We start from the raw sequence: 20,138 nt of genomic DNA on the forward strand, positions 1-20,138 counted from the left end.
CTCTGGTTTGTTTGGAAATAGAACACACTTAAATGCTGGAAGTGCCTCGTGCAGGGAACCATTCCATCAAAGGGGCTAAACAAGAAAGGAGTTGACTTCTTACAGTCAGGATGAAGCCAGGTTTCTAAAATTCTCCTGGAGGTTGAGTGAGCACTGCATTCATGGAAGAGAATGAGTGAAGGAATGGACCACATTTTCCATACATTTTGGTTTGTTTTATAAGTTTAACCTTTGTTACATGCTTACCTATGGATGTGAGCAAAACAAGTGCAGATAGTGAAATCCACCATGTTTTAGTTGCAAAATTCAGTCCACAGCAGCAGTTTGAAGGTGAAACATCACCCAAGGGTTCAAGTGATTTATATCCTGGCACAGCTACTGAGTCTTTTTGGTAGTTATTGAAACTTTGGATATGGGTCCTTTGGGAGTGAGATATTGGTATGTAGGTACTTTAGGGGCACACCTATTCTGAGTTTCTCAAGAGACCACTGATTGACTCTGTGAACATATGAAGAGGAAGCATTACAAGTTCCTGATACCACAGACTAAGTTATATCCAGCTGCTATGCATTCTCAGCCAAGACAAGACTTCTTCTGAATTGGAGCAAACCATTTCTGGCTTATGCTGCTTCTACCATTAATCTTTTAACCTTAATGAGAAAAGTGACTACTATGAATTCCCAAATGTAGTAAATCATAATGTTTATTATTTTTAATTGCCAGAGAACCCAACCAGTGAGGCCTAGGAAGAGAGCTTCCTTTAAGGAATTGTCTACCTCAGTTTGATTCACAGACCTGCCTGTGGGAAGTTGTCTTGATGGCTAAGTGATAAACTGAACCCAGGCAGTAGTAGGTGGCACCATTGCCCGATTTGTGAACATGAGTGTGCTAGATTTTAGAGAGATGGGGGTACCAAGCTAACTAGCTGCCTCAGCTCATTCATTTGTCCCTCTCTTCAGGACAGACGACCTATGCAGAGCTGTCTCTAGATCCTGAACCTGTGCTTTTCCCAGTAATATATAGCAAACTGGAATTGTAACCCAAATAAACCTCTCGGCACAATAGCTATTTTTGCAAGTACTTGCTGTGACTCCTTATAAGAAAGCTATATTCTCTAATACATCTTTCAATAAGTCAACATTTGTTTTCCCCTGTGAGAAACCATTTTTGAGAGTTCTGCTTAATGCAATTTGAATATATTCACCCCATTTTCTTGGCTACTTTCCAAATGCACTCTCTAGTCTACCTACCCATATTCCTTCCTCTTTGTACAACCCTCCTGTCAAATCTCTGGGTCACTGTAGAAGATCAGGGTGAAGACTGTAAGGGCCAGCGAAAATGAATGACTTAGAAGAAACAGTGTCTCCTGGGCACAAATGTGTAGATATTCATATGATGTCATAGTCACTGTGAGACCCTTCTCAAGAACTATGGAAGCTCAAGTGATAGAAAATTTCATTATGCAAACAGGATTCCCCATGAATTTCTGCTCTTAGCTGAGGTCTTGGTGACAGTTGGTAACTGCTGGGAGAGGAGAATCATTTTCATTTAAAGGTGTGGCCTGGATGGCCTCAACAAGCTCCAGTGGATGGTAATATATGGACAGCACACATCAGACTCAATGGGTTAAAAAGGAAACAAACAATAACCATGTATTAATATTTAAAGGAATACCAATAAAGTAATTTCAAGGAATACTTGAACTTCTTAACATGGAAAATTGGTCTTATATATGACACTGTTAAAGCACATGGTTTCTGAAAACTTGGGAATTTGACTTACAAAACCTTTACCTTTGTTTGATCTTCAATATCTCCCCCAAACGTCAGAAGATTGCTGAGTATATCTAGGTTATCCACATACACTGCCTGGTGTATCGCTGATTCTCCATTTATGTCTTTAATATTGGGATCAGCTCTTTCATCAAGGAGGACAAAGACAATCTCATTCTTTCTGCTCTGTACAGCCTGTGGATATTGTGACAAGGAAAACACTGTTGAATCAAAGAACTCGACATAAACTCCCCCCAGCTTTCACCATGATCTATATTTAAGTTGTATTATTTTTACTTTCATCCTAACCACTTCGGTCAAGTTAATTACTGAAACTGAATCTTTGAACTACCTTCACTAGCGGTGTACACTTCTTCTTATCAAGTGCATTTATTTCACTGCCATTCAATAAAAGGAAATTCACCAGATGTACATGCCCATAGAAGGAAGCAAAGTGGAGTGCAGTTCTGTGGGAATGAGAAGCATTTTTCATGAAAATTGTAGGCGCTATGTCAGCACACAGAATTGTTCGTGTCTTTAGAAATAGTACATAACATTCAACTTCAGTGACCCATAGATATTGCATTTCATACTATAACTGTATTTTTGTTCTTATAACTTGCTACGTTGAGAAGCATTTTTCTGAAAATTGTAGGGCACTATGTCAACACAGAGAATCATTAATGTATTTAGAAATAGTATGTGATAATAATTAGCTCCACTAACCTATAAATACTGACCTTTATTCTATAATTATATATTGTTCTTAGAATTTCAGTACATTATAAAGATTAACTATACCGAACTTTTGTGACAGTGTGAATAAAACCCATATCTGTTGCATCCTAGATGTCTTTCCTCTCTATCACTGAGCTATGTTGTCAAGTGCGGACTATTTGAACAGAAAGAACATGACCATTTGGTTCAACTCCTATTGAATTCTCATCCTGCTCTAGACTCCATTATCAACCTTCTTCTCAACCTTTCTGTGTTATGGTTACGTGGTATCATGCCATCATGCCATCCATACTGACTGCCTGTACTAAGTAAAATATTATGTGAGCTACAAAGACACACATATATGTATTTGTACATACATATTTGAATACATATTCTTTATACTTTTAAAAATACAGTTGTTAAAAATAATATTCACAAAATCTGAAATGTATCAACAGCAAAATCTAAACTTCTAATCAAAGAATAAGTATGGTATTTCGAGTCAAATAGGTATAGTTCATATCTGACAATAGTTAAAAGATACAGAAATTATCAAATATGAATTTGTCAAGGGGGATTTTGGACACTGTAGGCTAACTCAAGTTAAGCAAATATCAGAAAAGTATGATTGTTTGTTGAAGTTAAATCATGCAATTCCCATCAAGCTGTGTTGACCTCTATCAGAGGTAAGTAAAAACATCAGAAGTCATGTTCAGGGAATTTGGAGCTTTCAGGCACAGTGTGTTATGGAAAATGGTGGCTGATCAAGGAAGTGTGAATAAGCCTTCAGAAAGAGATGAAGTCATGAGTGAAGAGACCTGAGAGACATCTTGAAAACCTCCTGAGATGGGGAGTGATATCCCTAGGACACTGGTGAGAAACAACAGGAATATGACAGAGGAGGAGGAGCCCACAGCCATCTTTCAAGTTTAGGTATTTTTATTATTCTTCAGTGTCAAGTATAAATGTTGGCAAACATTCATAAAAGTCACACTGAAAATTTTGTATACATTTAAGTGGGAGAAACATTATGAGGAACATCCATTCTGTCTTTCCTACAGTTTACATAACATTGTGATTATTATGGACATTTACATTAAATCCCAATTTCATTGTTTCTCATATATGATTCTATAATCGATGCTCCTTCAGAAAATGTTCCACAGGAGAAGTATGGGGTGACAGAAAACCTGCTGGAGCTTTGGTCCAATGGTTCTTTCTCCAGAAGATGTGAGCACTGCACCTCTGTGTGAGCACAGGTACGGAGGAGCCTGTAGTACAGAACTCATAACTGGGCTCGACTCCCTGTTCCTATCACTTCAGCTAGAAGAGGCAGATTCTCCCATTCCCCAATTTCCTCAGGGCCTCATCCCTAGGTGCCAAGTGTTCTTACCTTTTCCCTGTGTCCCTATGGTTTATATTAAATTTTTTACTTGCCAGCAGGTGCAGGGCCTCTATCAGCTCCCCCCTACACACGGCCTCATGAAAAGAATTTTCTGGGTCGTATGGTTGGCAGTCCATTTCCTCGCTTGTACTGTCACACGAGAAAAATGTCCACCTTTGACCTCTTGGGCTGTCACAAAACCCCAAGGGTGTTCTTGGCTGCTTCTTAAAGCAGAAGAGCTTCCTCAGTGTGGAGAACATCCCTCTGCCCACCTTTCTCTAGCACAAGAGTAAATAATTGTGCTGAGTGAGCATTTAACCAGAGCCAAACTCAACATCTCCCCCAAGTGAGAGGCTCTGACTTGAGCAGTCTAACAGAAACAGTTATGGAACAGCCGTTGCTAAGCAACCCTGGTAAACACAAGCATGCGCCTTCTTCCTCAGGCATAACTGACATTTCATGGAGTATATACGGCTCACTGCCCATGGGCAATGTAAGTGTGGTGGGCTTCCTGGGTTTTAGTTTGTGCATATCCTGCAAGGTCTCCATCCCTTCTTCAAGGTCAGTGGATTCCTGTTTTTCCCCACAATAATCCTGCTTAGTGCTTCTGTTCTTTGGAGGCTGTAATTGTCCATTCTAATGTTTCTTGGCTTTGCTGCTGTTCACTTTGCTGTTTTTGGTTTCATTTTTCTAAGAGGTCACTGTTGGGCTTTTCTTTCTAGGGATATGGCGCTTTTCTCTTGAAGCTTCCCTCTAGTGGTTTTGGTTCTGTGTTCTTGGGATTTCCCTTGTAGTGAAAAACTTTAAAATTATGAGTTTTCTCAACTAATGAGGGATGGCACACACGTTTAATTCCAGAACTTGGCAAGAGGCAGAGACATATGGATTTCTGTGAGTTTGTGGTCAGCCTGGTCCTGTGAGATAGAGGTGCAGAGTGAAAACCTCCTAAAAAATGGAAATTTTGTTAAATTGATACAATACTATGTGGAGAAGTTATTATTCAACATGGCAGGTGCATTCTAAACATATTCTGTACAGCCATGTCCAGATATTTATATTTGGTCTCTGAGGTGTTTTAATGAGAATGTCCCCGGCAGGGTCAGATATGAAAACATTGGTTCCAGGGGGTGGTGCTCTTTAGGCGGCTTGGGGAACACCTGGGATCTTGCAACCATGACTTTGATCCAGGAGGTCTTTGGGACGAACTTGTTATGCTTATGCTCTGCTCCTGTACTCCCGAATATTCTACATATCAAATCTCAACTCCTGAGACTTAGAAAAACCTCATCCTCTTCATCTCCAATGCTGTCCTCTCAAACACTGTCTTGGGGGAGGCAGCTCCTGGACATGAATAGGAAATCTTGCTTTAATTAAATGCTTGTTTTAATTAATTTGCCACTATCATTAGGGCCTGTGCTCTCTCTCTCTTCCCATCTTTCAGACACCGTAAGGGACCATGAGGGCAAGGACAAACTGGTCATAGTGTCAGGGTGGATTTTATGAACGAGGTAAAATAAACATGGTCTTTCACTCACCAAAGCTTAATGGAACATGGCAACAGTTTAATGCCAAGTCCTCCAACAGCAGAGACCAATACTTAATTCACAATACCACACCATTCTCTGGGTAACCCCCTTGACTAGGCCTCAATTCAAATCAAATAAATCGATATTTTTAGTCTTAGGGAAGCACAAATAGAAACAGTCTTCAGAGAAACTGAATAACTCTAAGAGGCATAGAGCTAAGTGAAGTAAATTTGTGACATACCTTTCAAAAGAGAATGAACAATAAAAGTCAAAATACCAAGTTACAGGACAATGTACACTGAACTCAGTGTGAACAGTATTCTGAGGCTTTCAGACATGTTTTTATTTGTTTTGTTTCTTTTTTTAGAATATCTTGTATCTGTACTGTATTTTCATCCTGAGTACCCTTCCCTCTACCTGCCAACTCAGCTGATGCTCCCCATACTCTCATCAACACTCATGAGCTCCTCTACAGTTTTCTTAGAGACTGAATACACCCAATATCAATACCTGAGTTTGAATATTTAACCCATACACCACTCACTTCTTTCTCTGTTTGGGAACGTAGATTGAGATCCATGGAGGCTGTTTCCTGAAGGCTCAGCCAGTCAGGTCCCCATCAGCTTCTATGGTGGTGTGGGGTTTAGTTCCACACTGAGTTGCAATGACTCACTAGAAAGAAATCAGGAAAATAGTCGATTTTGATTTACAATTTTAAGTAACATCCCACCATTAGAGAAGTCACAGTAGCAGGAAGGGCTGTGAGACAACTGATCTCATTGTATCCCTGGCCAAGAAGGTGAGAATTGTCCATTCTATTTCTAAAGAGAAAGATGGTATGGAGCTGGGTGTGCAAAAGGTAGAAAGGTGTTGGTAGAAGTTGGGGGAAGGAAAACAGCGATCAGAATATATTCGATGAAAACTTGTTCTCAATGTAAAAAGCAGAGACCAAAGAGTGCATGCATACTGTGCTCAGCCTGCTTCATTTTATACAATTTAGGGTCTCCTGTAAGAGGATGCACCTACCGACCACTAAGATGGGTCCATGAATAACAACTAAGATAGCCAATAGTTCCCATCAGAGATATTTTACCAAGGGCTTGCCTCCAATGTGATTTCAGATTGTCAAATTAACAGTTATCATTGAACCATACAATGAACATACAAAGTGTTCATATTTTAGAAAGCCCAATTAATTTCTCTCCATAAACTTCTGAAAACAAAACATAATAGGCTTTCAATGAGGCTTTATTATTTATTTATTTATTTATTTTGGTTTTTCGAGACAGGGTTTCTTCTGTGGCTTTGGAGGCTGTCCTGGAACTAGCTCTTGTAGACCAGGCTGGCCTCGAACTTACAGAGATCCGCCTGCCTCTGCCTCCCAAGTGCTGGGATTAAAGGCATGCGCCACCAACACCCGGCTTCAATGAGGCTTTAAATGATGCCAGCATACACTAATAACATAAGTGACAGAACATCAGAGACAAATAGGAGTTATGAATACAGAAAAGAGACTGAAAGGACAGTCCAGTAGCTGAGAGCACTGTCCGTTCTTCCAGAGAGCCCAGGTTTGATTCCCAGCACCCACACCTTAGTTCCCAAATGTCTGCAAGGCCAGGTCCAGGCATTTCACACCATCTTCTAGCTTCTGAAGACACCTGACAGGAATTCAAAGACAAACATGGAAGCAAAGTGTGCACACACATAAAAGGAAATTACCACACCCTCCCAGAAGTATGCCAGGCTGTGTCTACAGCACATGCTGCTGTAGGATTGGAGAAGCATTTCCACAGTTGGAGACCAGCAACATCAACACGGTGAGGCGATGTTTTTCGTTTTGTTTTGCTTTTTGGTAGTTTTTATTTTTGCTTTTTGTATTTTCTGGAAAAGTAACAATAATAAAGTAACAGAGAAAATAAAATATTTAGCATAGATATGTTTTAACGAAATGAAAGCATGGGGAAGACGCAGGATGCAGAAAAATAGAAACAAAATGAAGAAAGGTTATGTGCGCTTAAATCTATTTATATTTTGCAGAAAAAAATTAAAATAGGACTAATCACATTTTAAAATTCCTCAAGTTCATTTGATTATAAGGCTAAATATTCTTATTATGACATCAATTTTCTTGGGATGTTAAGAGATATGTAAAGGTCCAATCTAACCCATAGATATTATACTGCTTTCAATACTTAATTTTCTAAGGAAATGCAAACAGCTGTACTATTTATTCAAAACAATAATTGTCAGACTATTACACTTTAGTTGGCTTTAAGCAAATAATAAACAACAATAAAAATTGCATTTTTCAATTCAGCCTTATATTTCTCAAGTAGCTCTCTACTTTTTGTTGTTGCTGTTATTGTTTTTGAGACAAGGTTTCTCTGTGTAGCTTTGAAGTCTGACCTGGAACTTGCTTTGTAGACCTGGCTGGCCTTGAACCCACAGAGATCCACCTGCCTCTGCCTCCCGATTAAAGACGGGCCCTCTACCACCTGGACTTAGCTCTATACTTTTAAGTGCTAACCACGAAGACCTTTTTTCTACAAAAGCTCATGAGTCTTGGTCTGTGAAGCAAAACCAACAAAGAAGCACAAATAAAAGAGAATTTCTGTAGCTCTCAAGAGTTACCCAGTGTTTCACTGTAAACTTGAGGACATATCCACAATCCCCATTTTGGCATGGTAGCTCATTATACGGAATTACTTACTTGACTTTTCAATAGATAGATCTGTTTGAAGTGAGAGTGCCAGGGCATGTTTTTCTTTTACAGCTCAAAGTAAAGCAAGCTGCTCTGCTGGCTGTGCATGTAACTTGCTATTAGATTACAAGTCAGCTAGGTACTTTCTATTTAGTGCCAAGACCACGCACGGTGTGTGCTCCCGTAGGCGATGTGGCAGCAACTCAACGTGGCGTCTCCTCCCCTCCAAGCCCCTGCCACCTCTTCCCTAGGCTGCTAGGCATTCGATGTGGCAGCAGCAGGTGCGTCCCAACCTCCCTTCTGGATGCTCTGAGGCCTGGCTGTCACCTCTGTGTCCTCCACCAGGCATCTGTCCTCACCTTCGCATCGCCCCCATCCTGGGGCTGCAGCGTCTCAGGCTTGTAAGTAGGGTCGATATATGTGACCTGAGGAGCTGACCATGACCCCCATGCTCGCTGTTTCTGTGTCATAGGGTCGCCACCTTCGAGCGAGCAGGCCAAGGAACTGGAGGCCCAGATAGCAAGTCAGTAAATTCAATCCCCAGGCGAAGAAGGGTGGAACGATGCTGGGAGAGAGGCGGGATTTGTGAGGGACCAATGAGAGCGCCACGGGGGCGGGGCTTATTGGACCAGAACCCAGCCTGTGTACAGAGATAGAGAGCCTGGGTACAGAAATAGAGAGCCTCGGTTCCCAAGGTGATGCTGGCAGAGGCTGCAGTCTTCTAGCAAGAATCCCAATGGCCTGTCCTGCCCTGATGGTGGTGGGGTCCTCGGGATGTACCCTCTCTGCTCTTCAACCACATCTCGTGCCGGTCTCTCTTCCTGCTGCCTATGAACTACTTTAATCCAGATAGCCACCTTGCTTCCAGGGGAACCAGGGAAAGGCCTTGAAGGTGACACTTGCCACAGCTCTCCTCGCCCTTCTCTCAGTGAAATCACTGGGTTTTCTTTTCCTAACTCCCTGTGAGATAGCTTGTGTCCTCTGTCTAAATTCCTACATGAGAGCGACCTTTCAGCCAGAAAAAACAAAAAACAAAAAAAAAAACACCTGTCTCCAGTTAGGAATCACTATACTTCATTTTCTGATAACAAAAGTTCATATCACATTTCCCTTTCACCTTGGACGCCAAGAAGCCCAAAGTCAGACTGGATGCTTATGCACAACCATTCTGACCTCTGTGGCTAGACCATGGGTTTATTTCCTTTCCTCTAGTTTTCTACTTTTGGTTCATGAGCTTACGTGATCACACACACACACACACACACACACACACACACACACACACACACACACGTCCTGCAGACACGCATGCACATTGTGCATCTCTGTAGGGAGCAAATCTTGACAAAGGGGTGATTCCTCTGGAGACATCATCTTGTCTTTGGAGACAAAGACTGTCACTGGCCTGGAGCTCTCCATTAGGCTAGCAAAGGACTCCCGGTAATCCCTTCATCTCTGCCACCCCAGCACTGTGATTACAATCACACACTTTTCTACCTGGCTTTCTAACTCGGTTCTAGGGATCGAACTCAAGCACTCACGTTTGCACAGCAAATGTTTTACAGACTGATTCATCTCCCTGTCCCTCTGTTTCTGTTTGGACTAACCTCCCTGTAAAGACCCAGCCCGTGATCTTTTGCCTAACTGGGGTCTGAATCTAGCCCTTTGGAGAGAAGGAAGATTTTGAGTCTAAGATAACCTTTTCAAAACTTGAGAAATGTTCTGCCTTAAATGTATGCTCCTGCTGCCTCAGTGTCTAGGTTACTTGGATTTTAGATATGACACGACAATGAGACTGATGTTTGGTTTCTCTCACATTTTAATTCCTCTAAAATTGAAATGTCATTTATATTTCATAATGTACAACAATGACACCTTAAAGCAAGTCTTGATACAGAAGGTAGCATGTCATCATGACATTCATACTGACTGTCTGTACTAGGTAAAATGTTATTTGATATATACATTTGTGTATATATTCCTTATACTTTTAAAATGCAATTGTGAAAAGTACTATTCACAAAAACTGAATAGTATCAAAAGCAAAATCTGAACTTCAAATCAAAGGAAATAAGTATGGTATTTCATGTCAAATAGGTCTAGTTCATATCTGACAATAGTTAAAATCATAGAAGATACAGAAATTAGATGTTTGCTATGCCTAATGCCAACATCTGATATGAATTTCACAAGGGGGATTTTGGACACTGTAGGCTAACTCAAGTTAAGTCAAAATCAGAAAAGCGTGATTGTTTGTTGAAGTTAAATCATGCAATTCCCATCAAGCTGTGTTGACCTCTATCAGAAGTAAGTGAAAACATCAGAAGTCATGTTCAGGGAATTTGGAGCTTTCAGGCACAGTGTGTTATGGAAAATGGTGGCTGATCAAGGAAGTGTGAATAAGCCTTCAGAAAGAGATGAAGTCATGAGTGAAGAGACCTGAGAGACATCTTGAAAACCTCCTGAGATGGGGAGTGATATCCCTAGGACACTGGTGAGAAACAACAGGAATATGACAGAGGAGGAGGAGCCCACAGCCATCTTTCAAGTTTAGGTATTTCTATTATTCTTCAGTGTCAAGTATAAATGTTGGCAAACATTCATAAAAAGTTACACTGAATATTAAATAGCCCGACTTTGTGTCATTATTTTGTGCATAAACCTCTGGAAATAATTCATAAACAATTTCCACAATCATTAATATCTCATTATATAAATGACATATTACTGTCTGCTTCAAATAAAGGTACTTTGGAAAAGATGTTTAAAGCAGTAAAGGAAACTTTGCCTCGCTGGGGATTACTAATTGCCCCAGAAAAAATACAAAGAGGAGATTCTATTAATTATTTAGGTTATAAAATAGACTCTCAGAAAATTAGACCACAGAAAGTACAGATCAGATGAGATTATTACCAGACTCTTAATGATCTTCAAAAACTACTAGGAGAAATCTCTGGACTACAGACAATTATTGGTGTAGAAGGGCATGATTTAAAACACCTGAAATGGTCTTAAAAGGAGACAAAGACCTAAATAGTCCATGAATACTATCAGCTGAGGCAGAAAAACAATTAGAATGGGTAGAAAAGAGAATATTAAAGCATATGTGGACAGTGTGGATCCAAAACCGGACTGCATTCTGGTTATTTTACCATCTAGAGAATGCCCCTCAGGAGTTTTACTGCAGAGGGAAGGCATCATACCAGAATAGGTATTTCTGCCACATAAACAGAATAAAAAAATGAAAACTTATATAGAAAGGATCTCTGATTTTATATTAAAATGTAAGTTAAGGCTTCGTTAACTGACAGGAAGAGACCCAGCAGAAATTATTGTACCTTAAACTAGTAAGGAAATTTCATCCTTATGGAAGTATAATGAATATTGGCAAACGACTTGCAGTAGCTTTTTGGTAATAACTATCCCAAAACAGAGAGAATCAAATTCATAAAGAAAACAATTTGGACTCTTCCACGTATCGTGAGAAAAACGCCTATTTCTGGAGTTCTTACATTCTACACTGATGCACACAAATCGGGTAAGGCAGGTTATTAATCAGGAAATATAAGTAAAGTAGTTCAAATCCCTTACAACTCCGTACAAAAGGCAGAGTTATATGCCATTCCCATGGTACTTAAAGACTTTACAAAGCCTCTCAATGCAGTTACGGATTCTCAGTATGCAGAGAGAGTTGTCTTTCACACTGAGACTGCAGAGTTTGTTCATGATGGTACAAAATTAACCTAATTGTTTTTTACAATTACAGGAAACCATGAGAAATAGAACTCATCCTATATAACACACATCAGATCCCAGATGGATCTGCCAGGTTCTCTCGCACAAGGCAATGATGAGATTGATCATTTATTAATAGGAAGTGTGTTGGAAGCTTCAGAATTTCATAAGAAACACCATGATCACAGTAAAGGTTTAAAGAAGGATTTTACTGTCACCTGGCAACAAGCCAAGGAAATAGTAAGAAATTGCCCCACCTGTTCATTCTATAATCAAACCCCATTACCAGCAGTGAGTAATCCCAAAGGTATTTGCGGAAATGAAATTTGGGAGATGGAGGTTTTTCACTTTCCAGAATTTGGCAGTTTGAAATATGTACACCATATCATAGACACGTTCTCAGGCTTCCAATGGGCTACTGCCCTCAGCTCTGAAAAGACTGATTCTGTTATCACACACCTCTCAGAGGTGATCACGGCTGTTATGAGTATTCCTGCACAAATAAAAACTGACAATGCTCCAGCATATGTCTCCAGCAAATTGGAACAGTTTTTCAAATATTATAATGTACAACATGTAACTGGTATACCTTACAGTCCCACAGGACAAGCAATGGTTGAAAGATCTAACCAAACCTTAAAAGAAAAAGACCCCCAAACACAGATTATATATTGCTTTACTAACGTTGAATTTTCTTAATGCTAATGAAAAAGGACAAACTGCTACAGAAAGACCCTGGACTACAGAGAAGACCTCTGAACTGAACCAACCGGAATATTTCAAGGATGTTATGACCTCAGTCTGCAAAACTTCACATAAACACTTTCTAGGCCCTCACACCCAAATCCATGAAAACACACTCTAGTGCACACTCTGAGCACTTACATGGTAAAATTCTCAAAAACACACTTTTATGCATTGTGTGAGCATGCCCATGACAAACGTTGTGAAAACTCACACTAGTCCGCTCTCTGAATGCTCACATGCAAAACTTCATAAAAACACACTCCAGCTCACCCTTTGAGCATACACATGCAAAACGTCACAAAAAAATAACTCTGATGCACTGTCTAATCACTCATATGCAAAATATCAAGAAAATTCACTCTAAGCACGGTCTCAGGACTCACATGCAAAACTTCCCGAAAACTCCCTCGGGTGCACTGTCTGAGCACTCACGTGCAAAACTTCACAAAATGTCTCTCTAGAGCACTGTCTGAGAACTCAAAAGCAAAATTTCAGAGACACTCACTCTAGGGCAATTTTTGATCACTCACATGCAAAACATCAGGAAAAATCAATCTAGTGCACTGTCTGAGCACTCACATTCAAACCTTGATGAAAACCCCCTCTAGGACACTATCAGACCACTCACATGCTGAAGTTCACAAAGGCATGTAGAAGAATGAGGATATACCCATGTGTATCACCATGCACAAAAAAGTTCAAATGGATCAAAGACATCAACATAAATCCAGCCACACTGAACCTCTTAGAAGAGAAAGTGGGTGGTACCCTTGAACCAATTGGTACAGGAAACTGCTTCCTGAATATAACACCAGTAGCACAGACATTGAGGTCAACAATTAATAAATGGGACCTACTGAAACTGAGAAGCTTCTGTAAGGCAAAGGACACAGTCAATAAGACAAAAAGGCAGCCCACAGAATAGGGAAAGATATTCACTAACCCCACATCTGACAGAGGGCTGATTTCCAAAATTTACAAAGAACTCAAGAAGCAAGTCTCCAAAACACCAAAGGATCCAATTAAAAAGTGGGGTACAGAACAAAATGGAGAATTTTCAATAGAGGAGTCTAAAATGGCTGAGAGACACTTAAGAAAGTGCTCAACATCCCTAGCCATCAGGGAAATGCAAATCAAAACAACTCTGAGATACCATCTCACTCCTGTCAGAATGGCAAAAATCAAAAACACCAATGACAGTTTATGCTGGAGAGGATGTGGAGAAAGAGGAACACTCCTCCACTGCTGGTGGGAGTGCCAATTCGTACAGCCACTTTGGAAATCAGTATGGAGATTCTTCAGAAAAATGGGAATAAGCCTACCACAAGACCCAGCAATTACACTCTTAGGCATATATACAAAAGATGCACATTCATACAACAAGGATGTCTGTTCCACTATGTTCATAGCAGCATTATTTGTAATAGCCAGAACCTGGAAGCAACCTAGATGCCCCTCAACTGAAGAGTGGATAGAGAAAATGTGGTACATTTACACAATGGAGTACTACTCAGCAGAAGAAAAAAAACAAACAATGGAATCTTGAAATTTGCAGGCAAATGGATGGCACTAGAAGAAACTATCCAGAGTGAGGTAACCCAGTCACAAAAAGACAAACATGCATGTACTCTCTCATATATGGATTTTAGACATAGATCTGGGGAGTGCCAGACTACAATCCCACGGCCAGAGAGACTGGGAAACAGAACCTTCATCCAATGACTGATGGAAGCAGAGGCAGACACCCACAGCTAAACACTGAGCTGAACTCAAGGAACCCAGTGACAGAGAGGGAAGACTGATGAGCAAAGGGGTTAAGACTGGGTTGGTTTAACCCCCAGAAACAGCTGACCTGAACAAGGGGTAGCTCTTGAATCCCAGACTGATGGCTGGGAATCCAGCATGGGACTGATTCAGACCCCCTGAATGTGGGTGTCAGTGAGGAGGCCTAGGCAATCTATGGAGCCTTGGGTAGTAGATCAGTATTTATCCCTGGCATACAAATGGACTTTGGGTGCCCATCCCACAATGAGAGATGCACTCTCACCCTGGACTCTTGGCGGAGGGTCTAGGCCCTGCCCTGGATGAAATGATAGACTATGGACATCCCCATGGATAGCCTCACCCTCCCTGGGAAAGGAATAGGTATGGGGGGAGGGATTGGTGGGAGGGCATGGGAGGAGGGGAGGGAAAGGGAGAGGGACCTGGGATTGACATGTGAAGCAACTTTGATTCTAATTTAAATTTAAAAATAAAAAATAATAGAAACAAAAAAAAAAACTACTGTAATGCCCAACCTTCAAAAAGATGTGCTCCGGTCCACTTTATTCACACGTAAAACTTAAAACTCACTCTAGTGCACTTTCTGAGCATTCACATGCAAAACTTCAGGAAAATCACTCTAGTGCAGTGTCTGAGCTGTCACAAGACAAATTCACAAATTCACGAAAACCCCCTCTAAGACACTGGCAGAGCACTCACATGCAAAACATCACGAAAATCTACTCTAGTGCACTGTCTGAGCAGAAGCATGCAAAACTTCATGAAAACAAACACTAGAGCTGTGTCTGAGCTCTCTCTCATATGCAAAACTTCATGAAAACACACTGTAGTGCCCTTTTCTGTGAGATCACAAGCCAAACATCAGAAACACGCACTGTAGAGCACTGTAGGGTTAGTTGTGTCGAGCGATGTAGTTCCAAATCAGTTTCAGGATGGTCCTCGTCAGGTGGAGTCAATGATGCGGGGCAGTTCAGATGCATGAAGTAGAATCAGGTGGAGTTGATGATGTGGGGCCCCATTTTCTTTTCAAAGCGGTTGAAGATTGTTGTCAGGAAGTTTCTTGTTTTCTGGAAATGCAAACATTAATGTTAACAAAGAAATTTTCAACTTTTATATGTATATATACTGGGAAAGGCAACAATAGGGAAGATAGTAAACATGGAGATTAGACTTTTATAAAAGGAACTGGGTATACACAGATGACAGTCCCTAATTTTGTTTTCTTCTGTCTTATATCAATGGCTCTTTGATATAATACAGAAATTGTGAATTTTATTTTAACAATATGTTTGGATTTAGAGTAGGAGAGCCAATCCATTTCCAAAGCCAGCTTCCATTAAATGAATGGGGACTAAAGCATACAAAGAGAAGTGGATATTAAAAAAATAGAGAGAGAAATTAAGACTTTGATACCACACTGTGAATTATTGTTTGTTTGATGGTCCTCAAACTCTCCTGACACCAAACTGTAATGATAAACGGCACACTTGATGAGGGTATAGGTAACTATTTAATTGTGGCAAGTACTTACAAGAGAAAACTGGCAACCAGGGTGAATCAGTAGCTCTCCGCTGCAGAACCGGAAGCCGGAAAAAGAGCGTGCATCTCTCTTGTACCGCTTTTTATTACCACAACCATACGTGACTCTAGCCACGCCCTAAGCGGGCATGGCGGTGCAGTTCTAATATCTCTTCCCACACTACACAAAAACTCACTCTAGTGCACTTTCTGAACACGCAAATGGAAAACACGAAAACTCACTCCAATGCACTGTCGGAGCGCTCCCATTGGTAATCTCACGAAAACTCACTCCAAAGCACTGTCTGAGTACTCACATGCTAAACTTCACAAAACACACTGTAGTGTACTGTCTGAGCACACATATGCAAAACTTAACAGAAACTCTTCCAGAAGACTTACTAAGCAAGCACATGGGAATTTTCATGAAAACTCACTCTATTGCAGTGTCTGAGCAGAAATATGCAAAACATCACAAAAACTCACTCCAGTGTTTGTCTGAACACTGACTTTTGCAGGTGCTCAGAGTGCACTAGAGTGTGTTTTCTTGAAGTTTTGCATGTCAGTGCTCAGACAGTATCCTACATTGAGTTTCCGTCAATTTTGCATTTGAGTGCTCAGAAGGTGCTCTAGAGTGTCTTTTGTGAAGTTTTACATATGAACACTCAGCTCATTAGTGTGAGTTTTCATGATGTTTCATGATGTTTCATCATGAGTTTCATGATGTGAGTGCTCAGAAAGTGGACTAGATTGTCCTTTTGGGAAGTTTTGCATGTGACTGCTCATTCAGTGCACTAGAGTGGGTTTTCATGATATATTGCATGTGAGTGCTCAAATAGTGCACTAGACTAAGTTTCCATTAACTTTTGCACATATATGCTCGGGCAGTGCAGTAGAGTGAGATTTCGTGAAGTTTTGGATGTATGTGCTCAGACAGTGCACTCTAGAGAGTTTTTGATGTTTTGCATGTAGGTGCTCAGACAGTGCAGTAGAGTGAGATTTCGTGCAGTTTTGCATGTATGTGATCTGACTGTGCACTAGAGTGTTTTCTTGATGTTTTGTATGTGAATGGTCTAACTGAGCACTAGAGTGAGTTTTTGTGAAATTTTGCATGTGTGTGCTCAGAGTGCACTAGATTGAGTTTTCATGAAGATTTGTTTGTGAGGGCTCAGACAGTGCACTATATTGTTTTTTCGTGGAATACTGCATGTGAGTGCTCAGACAGTATTCTAGAGTGAGTTTTCATGAGGCTTTACTTGTGAGTGCTCAGAAAGTGGACTAAACTGTTTTTTTTTTTGTGAAGCTTTGCATGTGAACTCTCAGACAGTGCACTAGAGTGAATTTTCTTGAAGATTTGGATATGAGTGCTCAGTGCTCCAAAGTGTGTTTTCGGGAAGTTTAGCATGTGAGTGTTCACTCAGTGCTCCTGAGTGAGTTTTCATGAAGTTTGGCTTGTGAGTGCTCAGACAGTGCACTAGAGTTTCTTTTCGCGAAGTATTGAATATGAGTGCTAAGGAAGTGCACTAAAGATGTTTTTGTCATGTTTTCAATGTTAGTGCTCCCACAGTGCACTAGAGTGAGATTTCATGAAGTTTTGAATTGTAAGTGCTCAAAAAATGCTCTAGAGTGAGTTTTTGTGAAATTTTGCATGTGATTGCTCAGAAAGTGCACTAGAGTGACTTTTCGTGAATTTTTGCATGTAGGTGCTCGGAGAGTGCTCTAGATTGAGTTTTCATGAAGTTTTGCATGTAGGTGTTAAGGCAGTGAACTAGTGTGAGTATTCGTGACATTTTGCTAGTAGGTGCTCAGAGAGTGTTCTAGAGTGAGTTTTTGTCAAGTTTTGCATTTCGGTGTTCAGACATTGTGTGCTAGGCAGAGTTTTCGTGAAGTTTTGCATGCAGGTGTTCAGACATTGAACTACAATGAGCTTTCGTGAAGTTTTACATGTAATTGCTCAAAGAGTGCTCTAGAGTGCATTTTTGTGATATTTTGCATTTAGGTACTCAGGCAGTGATCTAGAGTAGGTTTTGTGAAGTTTTGCATGTAGGTGCTCAGCGAGTGCACTAGAATTCGTTTTCGTGAAGTTTTTGTGTGTTGGTGCTCAGGCATTGCTCTAGAGTGAGTTTTCATAATGTTTTGCATGTATGTGAATAGGCAGTGCTCTAGACTGTGTTTCCTGAAGTTTTGCATGTGGGTGCTTACAAAGTTCATTAGTTAGCTTTCATGAAATTTTGCAAGTAGGTGCTCAGGCATTGCTCTAGAGTGAGTTTTCATGAAGTTTTGCATGTAGGTATTCAGATAGTAAAGTAGGGAGAGTTTCAGTGAAGTTTTACATGTATTTGTTCTGAGCATGCTCCTAGGGTGAGCTTTCGTGAACATTTACCTCCTAAAGAGGGCAGTTTGGTGCCAAGTTTCAAGTGAAAGTATTGTTACATCCTGTGTCTACCAGACAATGATGACATCATTTATTCGTAGTTTTAGTTTTAGTCTTTGTTCATTTATAGAAGTTTGCCAAAATACTCACTTTATGATTTCTCCTGAATTTTTTTCTTCTCTCTTCTGTAGCTGTTCTATCATGCAGAGCAGTATGGTTTCTTACAATAGGAATTAGGTTCTTTAATTGCTTTGGGAAGGAGTTTCCTCCATGATGACAGGAAACAATTTAACCGAATTTGGCATCGGGACCTGCAAGAGGCCCCTCAAGGAGTTTCCCGATGGCAAAGTATTACCTTGAATGTCTCTTGTTGACATACAGTTGTTAAACTCAATGCCTGCCTCTGCCACACCCTCTGCATAATCCAGAAAAGTATTCTGTTTGGGTTATGCTTATAAAAAATTGATTATACGAATGCCCTGTTTAAAATTCCTTTTAAGGTGACTTTATTTGCCACAATTGAATCACTTGACATTTTGATTTTTCTTCAAACCTCTTGAAATTTCCTCTCCTATCCATGCATTATCATGGTCATGAGATTCAATATTGATTATGTCTTGGACCCACTCCTCCAAGGGTGCTGACCTTGCCTTTAGTGGCTTTAATTATCGTATTGAATTGAGAATTAGCATTTCCAAATGCCAGAGATTCAATTGTTATTTGTCTAATTTCTGAATTTGGTATTATTCTATTTACTGCTGATGCCAATCTTTGTAAGAAATCCAGGAAGACTTCCTTTAGGCCCTGTATAACTTAAGTAAATGATTCAATATTCTTTCCTACTTCTCCAATTCTGTCCCAAGCATTCAAAGCCGCTTCATGGCATACAGCCAGGGTGTGGTCATCATATAGAGAATACCTTTCTATAGTAGCATAATTTCCTTCTCCAAGAAGTTATTCTTGGGAGATTTTCATACCTCTAGCTTTACTCCATTATCCAATAGTCTTAACCTCTTCTCTGAATCAGGTACTTAGTTGTAATTGTGGACCAGGCTCTAAAAAATATTAACCAAGTCTATCCACTCTGTATGGATGATTATGTTACAAAATGACCATGAGTTTAATATCTACTTCACAAATGGTTATAAATCAAAAATTATAAAAACTGATAATGTTCATAATTGATATTACATAAGTCCCATCTAAATTAGTTATCCCTTCATTTACTTGTTCCATTTTCAAATTGCCCAGTGTATTATCATAGAGAAACCTAAATCCCTCCATTGTAATAGTGTTTCCCATTTTATAATGTGGGACAAAAAAAAAAACCTCTTTTTAAACTAATTTCTCCTTTAAGAATTCTCAGCCGGGCATCTGTGGCTCACGCCTTTAATCCCAGCACTCGAAGGCATAGGCAGGTGGATCTCTGTGAGTTCAAGGCCAGTCTGGTCTACAGAGCAAGTTCCAGGACAGCCTCCAAAACAATACAGAGAAACCCTGTCTCTGAAAAAAACAAAAAAACAACAACAAAAAAAAGAATTGCCAATTTTCTTGCCAAATCGGCCTACCATGTCAGTGAACTGTGAGGCATAGCATGTCTGATCAGAGAACTAGGTGTAGCCATGAGCTGAGAGTGGCAGTCCAAGGAGAGGGGCTGTAGGGAAAGCCCACAACCCATGACCGAGGGAGAGTGAGCTGTCTGAAAAATGTACATGGAATTATTAGGAAGTATCAAGTATGGCAGGGGTTTGCCTGAAGGCAGAGTCAGCTGGTCTAGGGAGGATGATTCCTGTGACATTTGGAGACCAGGTGCTTCTGGAGTTTGGGCGGCAGCTGGAAATAATTTTAGAGAGGCTACAACAGGAAAATCCCAAACTCT

General features: G+C 40.3%; 1 protein-coding gene across 1 annotated transcript in view; it reads right to left on the reverse strand.

Annotated features, from left to right (window-relative positions):
• Positions 1-8,470, reverse strand: part of LOC110343279 (putative ankyrin repeat domain-containing protein 19) — a 37,016-nt gene extending 28,546 nt beyond the window's left edge. The window contains exons 1-4 of the mRNA XM_040730319.1: positions 8,463-8,470; positions 3,886-4,026; positions 2,125-2,239; positions 1,794-1,967 (exon numbers count right to left, since the gene is read on the reverse strand). Coding sequence (XP_040586253.1) covers positions 1,794-1,967; positions 2,125-2,239; positions 3,886-4,026; positions 8,463-8,470 — 438 coding nt within the window. The remainder of the gene's footprint in view (positions 1-1,793; positions 1,968-2,124; positions 2,240-3,885; positions 4,027-8,462) is intronic.
• Between the last annotated feature and the right edge of the window lie 11,668 nt (positions 8,471-20,138).

The sequence above is a fragment of the Mesocricetus auratus genome, unplaced genomic scaffold (genome assembly GCF_017639785.1).
Source record: "Mesocricetus auratus isolate SY011 unplaced genomic scaffold, BCM_Maur_2.0 Super-Scaffold_100023, whole genome shotgun sequence".
Taxonomy (NCBI): domain Eukaryota; kingdom Metazoa; phylum Chordata; class Mammalia; order Rodentia; family Cricetidae; genus Mesocricetus; species Mesocricetus auratus.